This window comes from Rhynchophorus ferrugineus, unplaced genomic scaffold, assembly GCF_030347505.1.
Source record: "Rhynchophorus ferrugineus isolate W39M unplaced genomic scaffold, kcgeb_rfMv2 rfM1, whole genome shotgun sequence".
Classification (NCBI taxonomy): Eukaryota; Metazoa; Arthropoda; class Insecta; order Coleoptera; family Curculionidae; genus Rhynchophorus; species Rhynchophorus ferrugineus.
The window spans coordinates 30,351,216-30,370,433 of record NW_027472580.1 but is presented as its reverse complement, the minus strand read 5'-3'; the positions used below and the strand labels follow the sequence as shown (position 1 = coordinate 30,370,433).

The 19,218-nt window shown below is 32.2% G+C and overlaps 4 protein-coding genes across 4 annotated transcripts; all 4 read left to right on the top strand.

Annotated features, from left to right (window-relative positions):
- Nucleotides 1–1,751: 1,751 nt before the first annotated feature.
- On the top strand, nucleotides 1,752–2,770 carry LOC143206683 (uncharacterized). The gene is made up of 2 exons (XM_076419341.1): nucleotides 1,752–1,799; nucleotides 1,990–2,770. Exons 1-2 carry the CDS (start codon nucleotides 1,788–1,790, stop codon nucleotides 2,623–2,625), a joined length of 648 nt encoding a protein of 215 aa, XP_076275456.1. The 5' UTR covers nucleotides 1,752–1,787; the 3' UTR covers nucleotides 2,626–2,770.
- A 2,403-nt stretch (nucleotides 2,771–5,173) lies between these two features.
- On the top strand, nucleotides 5,174–5,915 carry LOC143202290 (uncharacterized). The gene is made up of 3 exons (XM_076413735.1): nucleotides 5,174–5,185; nucleotides 5,295–5,599; nucleotides 5,690–5,915. Exons 1-3 carry the CDS (start codon nucleotides 5,174–5,176, stop codon nucleotides 5,913–5,915), a joined length of 543 nt encoding a protein of 180 aa, XP_076269850.1.
- A 2,964-nt stretch (nucleotides 5,916–8,879) lies between these two features.
- Nucleotides 8,880–9,839, top strand: LOC143193670 (uncharacterized). Its single transcript, XM_076399994.1, has 2 exons — nucleotides 8,880–8,921; nucleotides 9,066–9,839. Exons 1-2 carry the CDS (start codon nucleotides 8,910–8,912, stop codon nucleotides 9,717–9,719), a joined length of 666 nt encoding a protein of 221 aa, XP_076256109.1. The 5' UTR covers nucleotides 8,880–8,909; the 3' UTR covers nucleotides 9,720–9,839.
- Nucleotides 9,840–17,114: 7,275 nt separating this feature from the next.
- Nucleotides 17,115–18,732, top strand: LOC143193676 (uncharacterized). The gene is made up of 2 exons (XM_076400001.1): nucleotides 17,115–17,164; nucleotides 17,978–18,732. The coding sequence occupies exons 1-2, from the start codon at nucleotides 17,153–17,155 to the stop codon at nucleotides 18,620–18,622; spliced, it is 657 nt and encodes a 218-aa protein (XP_076256116.1). The 5' UTR covers nucleotides 17,115–17,152; the 3' UTR covers nucleotides 18,623–18,732.
- Nucleotides 18,733–19,218: the final 486 nt, after the last annotated feature.

Sequence of the window (19,218 nt, the reverse complement as noted above, 5' to 3'; positions counted from 1 at the left end):
TTCTCTGATATTAAATCAACCTACTTAAGTGTGGCCAATTGGCTTATCTAAATTCAATATCAAAATCATGACATATGTGAACAAAATGTATACATAAATAAATTCATTATTTTATCGTCTTATTAAACAAAGTTAACTTGCAACAACCACTTAATTGTAACGTTTGGTTCCTTTGTACTTAATATAAGAGTGCTTTCATGTATTCTGATCATTAAGATTCATTTACTTAAAAAAAATAGTACTATATGTATCTAATATAAATAATTTCCATCATTTTCTACAGCTTTTTCAGATATTTCTGGCAACATGGTGATACCGTATCAAAAGAACGATTTTAGCTTAACAGTGGTCCACTCATTGATCCACTTTTACACTTCTTCAGAATTTTGAACACGTGTGCCATCCGCATCAATATCAACAAGTGGTTATCAGAAGACGCTATGCGTGGAACTGCAGAGAGTACCTTTTATAACTCTTCGTCTGATTCTCGATTTTACTACTCTTTCCTGCAACAAATGTCGCGCAATATATTTAATCGACATAAATAAACATTTAAAGCTACAATTTTATTACATTTTAGCGCAACTTTGCTACACCTTGCTGATCTTACCATATGCACAACTAGATTGTCAGATCATCTCATGGGCCAACTCTTGATTGGCTCCACTCAAAAAATATCTATATATTGATTTCGATATTTTTAAAAAAATATCAGTATAAATCGAAGTAATAAAAATTTCGATTTTTTTTTGGAAGAACTACGAAAAGTAATAATATTTTACAGAAGATATATTAATATTTTTAAGAAGATTTTAAAATACTGATAAATCGGCCCTAACAATATCGATAATCTATAAATGTTTTAAAATGTAGCGACATTTTTAATAAAACTTAAATTAAAAACTATTAAAACCAATATTAAAAGTTTATTAAAAACAATTAATAGGTTTTTAAAATGTTTAAGAAATATCTTTAATTATCTTTGAAATGGCATCGAAAATTTCGCCAATCTTCTCAATCTCTTGATCTCTTGAAAAAAGTTCCACGACTAGCATCTGTATACATTGAATATCTTGTTAATACTAAATAGAGAACTGTTATTTTACGCAGAGAAATATCGGAACTATAACATTTAACATGTTAGCTAAATTGTTTAAAACTTGTTTACATTGTTTTCATACGTTTTCACCAATAGATATTAGCTGAACAAAATACATGCACGTAATAATCTTGGCGACAACATACCAGACGGAACAGTATGTATCATAGAGAACTTTGCTAACATTCAAATTGCCGATTTGATTTGATTACTCATCGGATAGTCTTAAACTAGCAATATCTCTTTAAGTTTCTACTAGTATATATTATTATAAATATATATATATATATATATATATATATATATATATATATTCTTAATTTAAACACCTTCTTTTATAAAACAAAAATTAAACATCATTAAATAAAACAATTAAAAATTTGACTGAATAATTATTTCTAAAATAATCTACTAGTCCCCCTGAAGAACATTATTAATGTAAAGCAACCGAAATGAAACATATAATAGAGCAACTTCTAAAATTAGTTGTGATATTTACGCAAGGCGCCTTGACCTTGAGGAAGGTTCAGTATCAATGAATATAGTAGAACGACGTTATGTTCGGCGAAAGCGTCATCCCCTCCACACATAACTACAAATTGGCGTATCCTTTTCATTCGACTATAAAATTTGTAAAGCATATAGAATTCGTATCAGTTTTGAAAAAAGCACAGATCAAACAACAACAATGGCCTGCAAAGTAAGTTGTGGAAGTGTTATATATTGATTAATCATTGTTACTTTAGTTAAATCAGAACTGATTACTAATTTGATTTTATTATTATTAAACTATAATAAAATTATTAACAATAAAATAAATAATAATTAAAGTTAATAATAAAATAATTATTCTTCTGTTTTGTGTTGATAAAATATCTTCTGAATTACAGATCATCGTACTTGCCGCTACTTTGGCTTTCGCCAACGCTGGTCTTCTCCATGCTCCAGCCCCAGCTGCCGTAGCCTATTCAGCCCCTGCTGCTGTAGCCTACTCTTCTCCAGCTGTTGTCTCCAAATCCATCACTTCTACCTCTCAAGTTCATCCATCAACTATAGTATCCACCTACGCCGCCGCTGCTCCCGTTGTAGCTAAAGCCGTTGCTGCCCCAGTTGTTTCCGCTTACTCTGCTCCAGTCATTGCTAAAGCTGCCCCAGTAGTCGCTGCCTACTCTGCCCCAGCTGTATCTAAATCTGTTGTATCTACCTACACCACCCACGGTTCTCCAGCTGTAGTATCCAGCTACGCGGCCCCAGCTATTGCTGCCGCTCCAGCTCTTGCCTACTCCGCTGCTCCAGCTTTAGCCTACTCTGCTGCCCCAGTTGTTGCTAAAACCGTAGCAGCTGCTCCAGCTCTTGCTTACTCTGCCGCTCCAGCTGTATCTTATGCTGCTGCTCCAGCTGTATCATACGCTGCTGCTCCAGCTGTATCTTACGCGGCTGCCCCAGCCGTAGCTTACTCGGCTCCAGTTGTAGCCAAGACTGTAGCTGCTCCAGTAGTCTCTAGCTATGGTGCGCATGCCTGGTAAATCATTAAAATATATAATTAATTTATTATACTTAATGTAAAACAAGAAGAAATGCCATCTAGCCATTACCCGTACCAAGCTGTAAATATAAATTAGGTGTAACAAAGAATATTTTTTTATCGAAATAAATTGCAAATAAAAGTAAATTTATTGTTTATTTAATTGATGAAATATTGTTGTCATATCTTAAACCCTTTAAATATCATAAACTTAAAATTATGAACTCATTATCTGCAATTTCATGTCATATCGAAATTACTAACACATCAATAAATCTCCGGTCTGAGAGGTCGATTGCTTCATTGTTGAAAATATGTAAAATTCCTACATAGTACTTACAATTATTACTTTACATCTTACTGTAAGATGTGTTGAATAAATATTTTTGAAAGTCTAATTAACAATGAATTTTTTGTGATGATAAATAATATTTCTATAGGGAAGAAAACACATTTTAATTTACCAAAATAATGTTACGTACAAAAAAATTAATTCAGTATTTTTTTGATTTCTATGTTCTTTGGTATCCTGAAAACAAAAACATTCATAGATTCATCAAAAGGAAGTTTATGCAGGTTGCTCGGACAACAAGCTAGGTTTACCAAATTCTCTTGATATTTGTTTCTATTGGATACCGGAGATTGAATAAATCACTGCACCAAAAAGAGTTGGCCGTCGAAGGATTTTAAAGTTGGTGAAGAAAATGTCCTCAATGATAGGTTGGCACCGCAGTGATAACGCAATTTATAAAATCCATTCTCAAAGGCGGGGATTGCTTCAAATACATCAGAATACATACAGAATCTAATGACTAACCGACGATTCATCCCGAATATGACGGATACTCAAAAAGGAGTAGACTGCTTTTAAGGAGGAATCGAGAAATATATAGGCATCATATCGCCAAAATCCTATCAAATTAGACCGGAATCGTAAAAAAAAAATGCTAAAAGCACATTGTCTTTATTCCCACCTGAAATATTTGGGAAATATGAGTAAAGAGCAAGGTAAACAATTTAGTCAGGATATTAAATAGATGACAAAGAAAACATAGCAAGAAAAATAAGGTGTGTCAATAATATCAGACTACTATTGGTCGTCTAATGTCACAAGGAATTCATTTTCGGATTCAGCACATCCAAAAACATAAAGGTTACGTCACAAAACTTAAAAAGTCCTTAGATATGTTTTTATCAGTCCTTTGTAATTCTTATTTAATATCCATCTTTACCTCATCAACTCTGAATTTGCCGAAGCTCCTGAATTTCGATGCAAAATTCCAGTAAATTAGCGTCGGAAAGTGTTTTGTCAATTTTAAAATGCCTAATTTCTAAAGGAATTTTTCAAAATTTGATCTTGCGTATCACAATCCGATATGTTAAAACGCTACCTTTTACAAATTTTAAAAAGACCTAAAGTAAAAAACTCTACCAACAGACCGTAATCCAATCAGTTTCTAATTACCGTAAAATATTATTCAACGCTATTGTTATCTAAGGCTGATGATTTTCTAATCACATACTTATATAATCTAATTATAACATTAAAATTATTAAAATTAAAATTAAAATAAATGTTAAAATTATCATCATGAAATTTTGGATAAAAAGATTGTTAGGAATTCCAAGAACAGAAAAAATAACAAAGTACTATGACCTGTGATTAACGCTGTGTTAAACTATTGTTTTCATCTGTCGATGACATTATTTTCGTTAAATTAGTAAAACAATTCTAAAACCCCACAAAATTATTTCTTCCCAACATACTAATTATTCCAGTAACCAAATTGGGTTTTCTAAGAGGGTATCTAAGTCTATGTTAAAGAATAATTTCAGTCCTGATTGTTCTAATTCATGTATAAATTCAGTAATATCAATATAATGCTATGTCGTTACGTTCTTTTATGACAATAACATAACATATCCTAATATAAATTATTAGTATCGATTACAAATTCGCAGGAATTGATGAACATACATCTACCATATTCATCAAATTTTTACTAAGATGTTTTTTAAGTAATATTTCTTCGCAGGAAGAGAGTTGGTCAAATGAAGAATACATTATTAAGTATAAGATATATATGATTTTTTTTTGAAGAAACTTTTCACTCAATGACCAATCTAAGCTAGAATATTCAATCGTTCGTTTCATTATTTAAACGCATTTTTGTTATTACATCCTAATTATTTAGTTAAATAGCTGTATATCAAGTATGTTAAAACGGTGTTTTACTATTTTTTTAAATTAAATTTCTCACAATGAATGCAAAACACGCATATGTAGTGAAATAGATTTTCGATAGCGAATCAACTCTTTAATTTAAACTTGTTAAAAAACTAAAATTAAAAATTTACGTAAACCAAGTTGACCTTGGAAAAGGTTAGGCATCAATGAATAGCAGAGAACAACATAATTTTTTGGCGAAAGCTTCATCCGCACCTTATAAAAAATCCGACTATCGTGTCCTTAACAGTTCGCCTATAAAATTTGTGAAGCCTTTGTAAATAGCATCATTTTTAATTAAAGCATAGATCCAATAAAAATAATGGCCTACAAAGTAAGTCATGGGAGTTTTATGTACTAATTAATCTTAAAGCTTTTATATTTATTCAAATACATTTTAATACATAAGAATTTCATAGATAAAATTATATTTTAAATTGCAGTTCATCGTACTCGCTGCCACTTTCGTAAACGCTGGTCTTCTCCACGCTCCAGCTCCAGCTGCAGTAGCCTATTCAGCACCCTCTACTGTAGCCTACTCTTCTCCAGCTGTTATCTCCAAATCCATCACTTCTACCTCCCAAGTTCATCCATCACCTGTAGTATCTACCTACGCTGCTGCTCCAGTTGTCGCGAAAGCCGTTGCCACCCCAGCTGTTGTTTCAGCCCCAGTTGTTTCCGCTTATTCCGCTCCAGTCATTGCTAAAGCTACCCCAGTACTCGCTGCCTACTCTGCCCCTACCGTATCTAAATCTGTTGTATCTACCTAAACGTCCCACGGTGCTCCAGCTGTAGTATCCAATTATGCTGCCCCAGCTGTTGCCACTATTCCAGCTCTTGCATACTCTGCTGCACCAGTTGTAGCTAAAACCGTAGCTGCTGCTCCAGTTCTTGCTTACTCTGCTGCTCCAGCTATATCATATAGTGCTGCGCCAGCTATATCATATGCTGCCGCACCAGCTCTATCTTACGCTGCTGCCCCAGCCGTAGCTTACTCCGCTCCAGTTGTAGCAAAGACTGTAGCTTCACCAGTAGTCTCTAGCTATGGTGCTCATGCCTGGTAAATCAACAAGATAAATAATTAATTTATTGTATATAAGATAAAACTATAATAAATACGAACTAGCCATCGTCCGTACTATCCTGTAAATATAAATAATATATAGTATTTTTTATAAAAATAAAAAGCAACTAAAGCGAAATTGACTTTATTGAGTTCATTTTTTGGCATTGATATATAACAACATTCGAATTAAAATAAAGTAACATTATAATACATCTAATGTATATATTGTGGAAAGATTTAAATTACAGTTAATTATACAGTTACAATAGTTTGAAAGTTTGAATTAGATTTGATAGAACTACATTCTCCCTAATGTACTTGTCATATCCGCAAAACAGTTACTACTCTTTTTTCTCTGCTCATACATTTTTACCAAATTCTCATGTATATTCCGAATAATTACACACATATGTGTGTACACAGTTATTATACAATTATCCTAATATTCTGTCTCGGTAATTGTCAGCATTGGATCATAATCTCACAACCGGAAAGTTTTATTAAGATTGTCAAGTTTCATTTTCACTTTTTCAGTTAATAATTAAGCTACTAATTTTCACTATTTCAGCACTTGTCAATTTTTTCTTCAATGTACCTGATGGAATTCATCCAAATCAAAGGTGCTATTGCAGACTATGCTTCTTTTCACGTGTCTTGATAATTCTTGCTTGTATATACTTCTCAAACTCGGCCATAGCCCATATCAATTCTAATGGATTGAATATGCAGTGATAGGGATACAGATGTAATAATCTGTGGCTATATTGTTCAGCCATCTGATCTACCATATATAAACATATATTTTTATAATTACATAAAACGGAATTAAAAATTCCATTTATATTTACTATAATAATAAGGTTCCATTCTGAAATATGTATATCTTATCTAAATATACAAACTAAAATAATATGTCTTCCTTGATATGCTTTTAAAATTGTAATCTTCTAAGAGCAACGTCTGGATACCACGTTAGACCTGTTCGTTATCGGTTTATCTTTTCACTATTTAATCTTTATTTAATCTTGTTATATATCCCTCAAAGACCTGCATACCCCTAGTTTAAATGGATATTTTCCAAATAAAGAGAATAATCTGAAAAAGTTGTATTAATTTTTGTATTGAATTGAATTTTTTGTATTGACAAACCTACCCTTAGTTCTTATACATTTCACAAATTTGATTTCTGATAGAGCTAACATCAAGATTATGAATGATGATGAAGATCTTGACCTGAGATATTTTAGTCATATAATCCATACTAAAGTTCAATGCAACTTCAACACGCTAAAAATATTTCCAATAAAAATCGCAGGAACTTAGCTTTTAACAGTATCAGTATTTACATCTTCTCATATAATTTACCTGAATGATGGGGACTCCATTGTCTTGTTCCAATTCAAAGTAACTAATTAAGAGACGCAATCTGTTACTATCTAATGGCATTTTCAGTCAGGGTAATAGTAGCGATTTGAAGTTTATTAAAATGATCAAAGTGCCAACACAACGTTTGCCGGTTTAGAACATGTAATTATTATCACTATTGTTTTAAAGAATTTTGCAGACATTTTAGAACCAGAGGACATTCGTAGGTTGACTCGGTTACATGTTCGAATCTTCCAAACATCATTGCATCTCTTTTTAACTAGAATAAAATGAGAAGAAAAATATTGTCCGATCTTAAAAAATTTATTTATATTTTGTAATTAATAATATTTTTTGAGAAGAATAAAACGCTATAATTTACTAGTACCATTTTATTTCAAGAACAAGAAATTGTCATATATTGAACTCTCCCAGAGTCCAACAACAATGGAAATCTGTTCTTCGTTTAATCTAACGAAAGCTTAAAACATAAACACATGCCACACCACTTTAAAACAAATACTTGAAATGGAACATGGCCCTACAGGTATGATATAATTATAATAATTAATAATTTACCAACTATGGGTTTTTCCGGACTGTATATTAACTGCTAACTTAATTAGATTAAAAACATTTAATTCCATGTATAATTATTTGGCAAATATTTGAAAGTATGGAATTGGAAGTACGGAAAGGAAGGATTTATTATAATTGAAGTAACAATACCAGAATGTAAAATCCGACAAGAAAAAAGCATCTCAGCTACACCAGTATACTCATATTTGATCTTCTGAGAGGGTGTACATGTTCAGGCAAAGAGTAAGATCAATCTAGATTAAAACTAATTTATAAATAAAATATAATAACAAAGAACATTGCTTAAAGGAAAATGTCTATAGATTAAATAATATCAAGTCAATCAAAAGGAATACAAAATGAGATAATATATCCTGTTAATAATAAATTCTTAGACTCGAATACAAATCCCAACAAAATGATACACATATCTACATATTCATTATAGCTGGCTACTAATACTTTCTATAATGATTATTTCTTCGCAAATAGAATATTGGATCAATTGTAGAAGAAATTATTATTTCAAGTACAAAAAATATATAGATATCTAAATACCCTTACGAAACATTGAAGAATCATTTAAATAATCCATTATCATAAGATAATGAGACTGGTAACTTTTGATGCCGCTAAAAATAGATCTAAGATAAAATATTAATTCATTCATTACTTAAACGATTTTTTATAAACATTTCTTTAAATATTTACTTAAATCACTGTCTATTAAGTAAGTTTGAACAGTGTTTTACTATTTCGTTACGTTAATTGTTTTTCACAACGAATGCAAAACACGCGTATACACTGAAATAGTTTTTCGATAGCGTAGCAACTCCTTAAATTAAACTTGATATTTACGCAAAACGAGTTGGCCCTGAAGAAGGTTAAGCATCAATGAATAGCGTAGAACAACATAATTTTTTGGCGAAAGCTTCATCCCCACCATGTAAAACTCCAACTATCGTATTCTCAACAGTTCGACTATAAAATGTGTGAAGCCGTTGAAAATAGCATCAGTTTTGATTAAAGCATAGATCAAATAACAATAATGGCCTACAAAGTAAGTAATGAGAGGTTTATGCATTAATTAATCTTAAACTTTTGTTATTTATTCAAATATATTTTTCGATGCGTAGGATTTCATATATGTTTTTTAGTTGAGGATAACCTACCTAAAGACCTAACCTTACATTTTAAATTACAGTTTATCGTACTCGCTGCCACTTTGGCTTTCGTCAACGCTGGTCTCCTCCATGCTCCAGCTCCAGCTGCCGTGGCCTATTCAGCCCCTGCTGCTGTAGCCTACTCTTCTCCAGCTGTTGTATCCAAATCCATCACTTCTACGTCTCAAGTTCATCCATCAACTGTAGTATCCACATACGCCGCCGCTGCTCCAGTTGTCGCTAAAGCCGTTGCCGCCCCAACTGTTGTTTCAGCCCCAGTTGTTTCCGCTTACTCCGCTCCAGTCATTGCTAAAGCTGCCCCAGTAGTCGCTGCCTACTCTGCCCCAGCTGTGTCCAAATCTGTAGTATCCACTTACACCACTCATGGTGCCCCAGCTGTAGTATCCAGCTATGCCGCCCCAGCTGTGGCCGCTGCCCCAGCTCTTGCCTACTCTGCTGCCCCAGCTGTAGCTTACTCTGCTGCCCCAATTGTAGCCAAAACCGTAGCTGCTGCCCCAGCTCTCGCTTACTCTGCTGCTCCAGCTGTATCTTACGCTGCTGCCCCAGCTCTGTCTTACGCTGCCGCCCCAGCCGTATCTTACGCTGCCGCCCCAGCCGTAGCTTATTCCGCTCCAGTTGTAGCTAAGACTGTAGCTGCCCCAGTAGTTTCTAGCTATGGAGCTCATGCTTGGTAAAGTGATTTATATAGATTTTTATTAATTTATTGTACATAAAATAAATCCATTTGTACCGATAATTGTCCATCAATCATTGTGCAAATAAAAATTGATTATATCGAAAACATTATTTTTAATTAAAATGAAAACAAAACTACACTGAATCTTATTATCTCCAATATTTAATCAAAAATATATACCATATCGTCAGTAAAGTCAGTAAAGTCAGTAAATGTAAATAATTGTTAAAATGAATATTAGTAATACAATAACTTCTCTGAAATGAAAATAGTCTCATTAATAATAATCAGTTTAGTTCAATGAAATAAGTTTGCAATTTTTGTATTTTGAACTTGAGATATTATGAAAATAACCTTTTATGAAAATAATATTATTAACCACAATATTATACTATATTAAGGAAATTTGTTTGTCATGTTTGATCGTGCTTCATTTATAAGATAATACTTTCCTAACATGCTCCAGCAGATATAGATACTAGCATATTTGATATAAAATTCCATTACTTCATACAATATAAATTATTGAATATCCTACGAAAAACCTTAACATATAATATATATCATTGATATCATCTCTACCAACTAGGATTTATTTTGGCTGAACTTACTGCTTAACCTTGATTCCGAATAATAACCTATTATGACCAATCTAGAGACCATACACATACACTTAAACTCTTTCATATATACAATCACAAATATAACATTTTCATCCCTAGAAAGGCAAAATGTGAACTTAGGACTATCGCGGAAAAGGAGAACCATGTCATCGCTTAGACCACTCTGGCTGCTGAGCCAGCTTATTTTGTTTGATTAAAGAGTTGAAAACAATACTTTAAAATTTATCAAATACGTTCGATTTCATGTTAAACTAACTTAAACCAAATTAACAAAAACTTAAACGATCAAAAATATTGCTCCGCTGCTTTTCTCGATATTTCTCAGGCCTTCGACAAGGTGTGGCACACTGGACTGCACGTTCAACTGAAAAAGCTTTTGCCCCATACGCACTTTCTATCGCTGAAATTGTACCTCTCAGACAGACATTTTATTGTCAAACAGGGTGACGAATACACTGACCTACAGCCCATATATTCGGGTGTTCCGCAGAGCAGGGTTCTCCATTGTTATATCTTATGTATACAGCTGACCGAAACGACCTCACGAAACACTAGTGTTGCAACATATGCTAACGATATAGCAGTTTTATCATCACACGAGGATCCAATATCAGCCACAAAAAGCCTCCAACTTCATCTTAACAAACTCGAATTGTGGTTGAAAACGTGGCGTATCAAAGCAAATGAGACAAAATCTACCCACATGACTTTCACCCTTTGCAGAAGAACATGTCCCTCAGTAAAATTGAATAATCATGAACTTCCACAAGCAGACAGCGTTAAATATCTGGGAATGTATTTTGATCAGCGTCTGAATTGGGAAAAACATATAGTGGCAAAACGCAAACAGCTTGGGCTTAAACTAAACCAAATGTATTGCCTGACTTCTGAAAATGTATGAGCTTGGTAAATCTAAATTATCATTAGATAATAAGGTTTTGCTGTATAAGTCAATACTTAGGCCCGTCTGAACCTATGGTTTGAACTGTGGGGTACTACTAGCAAATCTAACATAGATATCCTCCATGGGTTCCAGAATAAAGTGTTGCGGCTCATCGTCGATGCCCCATATTAGGTGTCCAACAAACTGAATCAACGCATTATCTATATAGAACCCATAACGAGTGCGATTCAAATTGCTGGTGCGAAGTACTCTGAAAGACTATTAGTGCATCCTAATACACTCGCCAAACAGTTAAATGTGCGCGGTGACAGTAAAGTGCGTAGGCTCAAACGCAAACTACCATACGAACTGGTTAATAGACACATAGCGTGAATTTTAATAATTTCTAGAATAAGTTAGAATAGTCATTAGAATAACTTAGGATATACTTTAAAATAAGTTAGAATAGTATCTAGAATAAGATTTAGATTATAAGTTGTACAGCAGATCACTTACTGAAGTGATCTTCTAGATGTTAGGATGCTTATATTTTATAACGTAAATCAAACAATAATACTTATTGCCCACGGACAGATTGTTGACGAAGATATTAATAACAAAAAATGTTAAACTAACTGACATAACGAACTATGTCTCGCCATAAGAATAAATTCATATGGTGTTACCTTATTAGGTGTATTATCTTTTTATTATTAATCATAAATTGTAACCAAATCCACCTAGTGAATTGAAACCCTTTTCCTCAATTATATTAGCACCAATTGAACTCATTTGGAATACACTATTGTAATGTTGCATATTCTGTAATAAATTATTTGACAGATTATGTTCTTGTCTGTTTGTTTATGTTGATTGATTATGTTTTACTTAAAGCTTAAACTTAAGACAAAACCGAGGAAACGTATTGCGTGGTCCAACCAACGCTGGCTCTGAGACCACTTTTTTTATTGGTTCATTTGAATTTCCCTACAAAGACATTGGCTAATGGCTAATTTCTATAAACCGATTGTTTGTTTCTATGGTTTGTTTATGACGGCATTTTTGTATGTTTTACATTGAGTACAATCAGCATTTTTGTGCCTTAATTATAATCACTATTATTTGATTATAATGTATCTTAATTCTCAAAAGGGTTGTGTATCCAACGTATGTGCGGAAATAAAAAAAAACAGACGTCGTTTTTCTTGGAAGAAGCAACCCATATTAGCTAGATAAAAGCTGTGTCTGTGGCCTAGCATTTCTTTTATCTGGTACGTATACAATTATTTATATAGAGTACTTGTATTCAGATATATTGTTATTTACAGGAATACAACAGAAGAAATCATGAAAATATAACACACACTTTAAAATCAAAGTTTTTGTTACCCTTTAAACAGTTGTTTGTATAGTACCATCAATTAAAAGCTTATTTTGAAGGGGTTCATTTACTTGAAACAAATTTATATTGGTTAAAATATTTTTAATATTTTGGTTTAAAACTCCTTAACCAAGATAACCTTTTCAACAAGGATGTTAAAAAAATATATTAATATAAAATAAAAAAATACAATTTGTAGACCAAGAAGATGAGCTTGATTTTATAGACAAGATATTATCTCATGATTGTTTTATTATATTGTTAGTAGATCCTTAAGCTGTCTCCTTAACTCGATTTTACCATAATAAGAGCATAGCAGTAATTTTGATATGTATCATAAATTTTAATTTTTTGTTGTTCCTTAGAGCATTACTCTTTGGTATGTTTTCCTCATTTTGATGTATATCATACTATTTAACCGTTTTAATTATCCGTTCCCCACTTTTCACAACAACATTGGAAAAATAATTATTACTTGCCTCAAGACATTTTTGTATTGAACAAGTAAGTAAAATATTAACAGACACAGACTTTCAGCTGTGCTGCTCTGCTTTCAGTATGAGGAAGCAAAATGACATGCAAAATGAAACTTTTTAGTACATCCTATTTAATAGCACTAAAGAAATACGAAAAAAGGAACAGGGCTGTAGACAATTTTGATTATATTTGCCAGGAGATATGTTGATATATGTATGATATATTCCATTATTTTTTATCTACATGCATTATATATATCTATATATATATATATATATATATATATATATATATATATATATGTATATATATATATTCAGTACATACTTATATTTAATTTTTTGATATTTTGTAATATTTGTATTTGTATATTAATTGGTAGTAGAATGTGGCGTCAGACCAACTCACGTGATGGGTATGAAATTCTCAAGCAATGAGATGCTTTCCTAATAAAATATGTCCTTTACAGGTGCGTGTAATGGTAATTTAAACTAACCAATAGAATGTAGCGAAATGACGTCCTCAGCGCCTTCCTGCTGAGACCACGCAAAACAATTCTGAAATTATTTGTATTAAGTTAACACTCTATATATTACTCTATGGTTCAGTGATTTAAGTGACGTTGTCAGTTGTAGTAATTTAACCTGTTTTTCCACGCAACATAATCCTGGTGGTTCGAGTCAAAACTTTAAAACACTGCAATGTTGGGAAATTCTGGAAATTGTTTCAAATATCGACTGATTTATCAACGCCGTAAGCGACTATTAAATCAAATCTAAACACGACAGATTGGGTTCTTCCCGAGCCGTGTTAGATCCCGCTTGAAAAATTCGCATTCTATTTGCCTTCAAACACGGCGAATTCTCTCGAAAATTATGAATTTAGCTTGCGTTATGCGTAGGCCTACCGATATTTCGACACCTTACTGATGGAATTTTATAATTAAATAAAATACCACGCTGACAAACCTCGAAACCCGCTACACTTAGAGAAACTTAGAAAAGAACAGCCAACACGAAACACGCTAACAAAGTTTTGCTTGTTCTTCGGTTGCAAGATAATCGCAATAATTGAAATTGAATATGAATGAACAAATGGGTAAACTGAAGTTCTTATTATTTTTGTTGTTATAAAAACCACTATGGCTCCAGACAAATCGTGTATTTAGACAGTGACAAGTTAAAAGCAATAATACAAAATAATGAGTTCATGGTGTGCCTCAGTAGAATAATGGACATTTTACTAAAGGCTTCTGTGAAATTTGGACAACATAAAAAGCCATTTTCATCATACAAATTATCAAAGAGTTTTTGCCATCCCAGAACATGTTTTTTTTCCTGTTCGTTTATGCATAATTTATGTTAAATTGTTTATTTAACAGAATTATTTAACTTAACAAATATTAAGTTGGCTAAATTGAATCCCTTTATACCCAGAAGCCAACTAAAAAGAAACATCAATCTGTCAATATTTTGTCAATTGTCTTCTTTGTCACGCTATTCATATTATGAAAATTAAATGTAAAAAACTTTTCTGTGAACTTTTTAAATTTTTTTTGTGCGTACCAAAATCCAAAAAAAAATTCAATTTGGTGCAGTGGTTTCGAAATCTTCCGCGTAGATATATTTCGGCTATTCATTTTTATTTATACAAATAAAATGTTAAGCCTACCGACTGACCAGTAACAAACTTACAGATCATCCCAGAAAACATCTGATCTTATCCAGCCTGTTTACTGGCGTAACTGGGATAGTTATTCCTTTGTTGGATTGTCCAGTGTTATCTATAAAGACATGTACAAGAAATTAAAGAAATTAAAGGGGAAAAATGCCCTCCAAAGATATAACAAAACAAAGAATCAGTATAGGATAGAGATATTTTGAAAATAAAACATTTAAATTTGAGCGTGATTACTAGGTTTTTAAATATAAATAAAAGCAGAAATTATCACAATTCACCACTATCACTGTATGTGTTGGAACTTGTTGGTGGTCTTCCATTTTCTTTGCCTCACTTATTTCATATATCATTGTTATGCTAACAGTTTTAAATTAGCAGTAGTGTAAGAAGGAATAAAAAAAATATTTTCAAATACTTTTAATATACAAAATTAAATATTCAGAAAATTTAATTTAAAATTTTAAATGAGTTGTCTACATCAAACACTTGATTGCTTGAATCTCTTGCATATTTTTTGGTATATGTATTTCGTCTTCATTAATCAATTTTGCGTCACATCTTAATGGATTATGAAAAAAAAATATCGCCAATTGTCAAGACGATAAAACAGTAATCGTAAATTTATATATATGATTGTTTAAAATTGTCATTGTCCAAAAGGCAGAAGTGTAAAATACGACAAGCAAATAGTTCCAGTCACGCCAGTAACCAGGCTGGGTAAGACCGGATGCTTTATATGTTGCTCAGTCCCCAGTCAATGGACTTAATGCCGAGAACCGTGGTTCAAGTCCACGTTAAATAAACCCTAGTTGGTAAAAATGCACAGTTACTCTTACATAGTTGAACTACAACACAAACAATATAGTTGATTTTATTAAAAGTCTAACTAGTTTATAAAAAGGAAAAGTGTATCTAGTGTTGTAGCAATAAAATGCAGAAATCGCATTTTTGTAATTTTATTTTAATAATTGAGTCTTATAGTTTCATGGAGTTAGTTCTATTATTCTATTATTATTATATTCGTTGTGTTTTACAAAATGTGTATTTAGACGTGATTTAACATATTATTCGAAATACTTAAAATCTCTGTCAGCCATTATATCCACGTACCAGGTTATAAATACTTGATAAAAGCACGTTAACCGAACATATATTAGTCATTCTATGACCTACTGAAATATAATTGAAAGAAATTATGTATACATAAAGTTAAATATCTGTTTATTGATCATATTAACTTAGCTAAATACTCGTATGTAGACATATACAACGAACAAATCAATTGAAATCTAACCTCAAATATTATATAAGATATTCACGTTCAGATTACGTTAACAAGACACGTTTATTTTAAAGGTAGTAAATATAGTAAATAATTTGACTACACTGACATAAATTACCAGCATTGAAGGTATACCTGCTGAATCACGCCTTGCAAGATATTACCACAAATATATCTGTTTTTCCTGTCTTAGTCCCTTAATACAATAATACTTCAGTAAACACATTCGATTCACATTAGGATGATCCACAAACCATCGATGCACATTAGAATACAAAATTATAACTAAAATCATACTCATTAGGCTCATTCTTGTTCCATCAAATTCAGCTTATTTCGATCAATGGCGCCTATAGCAGCAACAAACTATAGGGGCTATTGAATGTTAATGGGAATGTTATGGGAGGGAAAACAATGTTGTAAAATAAATAAAATTTATTTTCTGTCTTCTTTGCGTAAATTAAAGCGCAAAACGTTACTACTGTGTACCTGGTACTAAAGGCAAGAAGTTCTTCGGATGCGAGATACATCTGTTCAAAATATGGAGTAATATAATAAATAGCGGGGACAATATTTTAATAATAAGTAATTTTAGTAAACCATTTTAAAAATTAATTATAGCGCTTAATAAAAAAATAGTATTAACAGCCAAAATAGCCCACATAAGTAAACTCAAATAAATTCATGATTTGTTTATTTAGCTTAACATCAACACCATAACATAACAATACTGAAAACACAGAAAATCTTAAAAATGTAACAAGGTTTCTCGATATCTAACGTAAGACATAATCAATTAATACTTTATTTTATGCTTTATCTTTAATTAGATGACTAACTAATTTTAATATCACTAGAAGTAGTCTTGTAACCCATCGGAACTATTATACAATGAGTACGATCTTTACAGAAAACGCGTTGACCCTGATATGATTTTCGTATCAATACACGGCGCGGAGCTTTGATTTGTTTTTTTTTTGGGCGAAAGTTGATTCCCCGCCCAAGGATACGATAGCCACTGTATCCTTAAAAATTTGCCTATAAAATTTGAGAGAATTCGTTAAACAGTATCAGTTTCGAATAACACACAGATCAAGCAACAACAATGGCCTGCAAAGTAAGTCCAAACACGATATATATAATGCGTGGCGTTCTATGTTCAGTTCGCCAATATTTCTCTACAATTTTCTTAGATAATATCAAAGTAATTTAAAAAATACGTATATTCGCTAAGAGTTATTCTAATTAATTAATTAAATGCATACAATTAATGACCGCGTTATTTATAGTGTCTGATAAATCTTATATTTTAAATAGGATAAATGAAATTTTTAGAATCTAAAAATATATGTATTAAATTGTTTACATAAAATGTTCTTAATGACTGAACAAAAACTTGTATGGTAACAAACAATATTTACATTATAATATTTTACTTATAGTACTGTAATGATAAGAATATATAAACAAAACTTAAAATTAAAATAAAAATAGTGTAAAAGTAGGTACATTTTATATTCCAGTATAACAAGTGAAAAAACAAAATATATGTTTCATATAAAACTTACATTTGTCTTATCTCATTGTAAAAATAGCAATAATAAATATTCTTATGCAAATAAATATTGCTATTAAACTATATTCACTCTAGTAAGTTTAAACGTAATAAAATATATGTAATTAATATTCTTGTTTTTTTACATATTACATTCGAGTATGTAGAAAATAAAATAAAGAGTTTGCAAAAACTTGTGTTTTGATTATTATACAAAGTTGAGCAATATATAATTATAAATTAATGTTTAATTAGTCAAATATTAAAATAAAGGTATATAAAAACATTCAGTTCAACAGTATAAAAAATCAAAAACTAATGATAAGATTCTGTAATGTAATATTATATAAATAATTTGTTTCTATTAAATTATAGTTCATCGTACTCGCTGCCACTTTGGCTTTCGCCAATGCTGGTTACCTCTCAGCTCCAGCTGCCTTGTCCTACTCTGCTCCAGCTGCCGTAGCATACTCTGCTCCAGCTTATGCTGCTGCCGCACCTGTACTTGCTAAGACCGTGTCTACCTACTCTGCCCCAGTCGTATCCGCCTACTCTGCCCCACTTGTAGCCAAAGCCGCTCCAGTAGCTACCTACGCTGCCGCCGCCCCTGTAGTAGCCACCTACTCTGCTCCAGCTGTATCTAAATCTGTCGTATCTACCTACACCACCCACAGCGCTCCATCTGTAGTATCTAGCTATGCTGCCCCAGCTGTAGCTGCTGCCCCAGCTCTTGCCTACTCCGCTGCTCCAGCTTTAGCTTACTCCGCTGCCCCAGTTGTAGCCAAAACTGTAGCTGCTGCCCCAGCTCTTGCCTACTCTGCTGCACCAGCTGTAGCTTACTCCGCTGCCCCAGTTGTAACCAAAACCGTTGCTGCTGCCCCAGCTCTCGCTTACTCTGCTGCTCCAGCTGTATCTTACGCTGCTGCCCCAGCCTTATCCTATGCTGCCGGTCCAGCTGTCGCTTACTCCGCTCCAGTTGTAGCCAAGACTGTTTCCAGCTATGGCGCCCACGCCTGGTAAATTCGATGATATATATAATACTAATTTATTTTTTGTAAAATATGTATACACTATATCAGTAGGCCATTGTACATCAAACGCATCTTAAATATAAATCAATTTGACTAAAATTAATATGTTTCAATAATCGAATATAAATTATAACCTTTTAAAATTTAAAAATTCATTCAATGTTGAGCCTAAAAAAATTATTTTATATTCAGTGTTGGTTAAAAATACTATTCTTAATCAACAGGCCCACCATCACATTTCACAGAATAACTGATGAATATGGTACAGGATTTCCCAATATCTTTAATTTCTCAACTAGTTTTATCACATTTTACTAACCACTACCGTGTTGAAAAAGGATTTTGTCTTGAATTATACAAGATACAAGATCACTGTCATTTCCATCAGGATTTCTAATAGGTGATGTCGCCATTATCCGATAATCCAGTAAAAAAACTATTTCATTATTTTCTTCGTTGCGGATGATCACAGATTAACCAAACTCAATATCGTTAGTTTTTTTTTATTCTCAATTTTGTCGTCTATCCTAAAATTAACCAATTTTAATAACTTCAAGCATTTCCAAGGCGTTTATTCAACTAGAG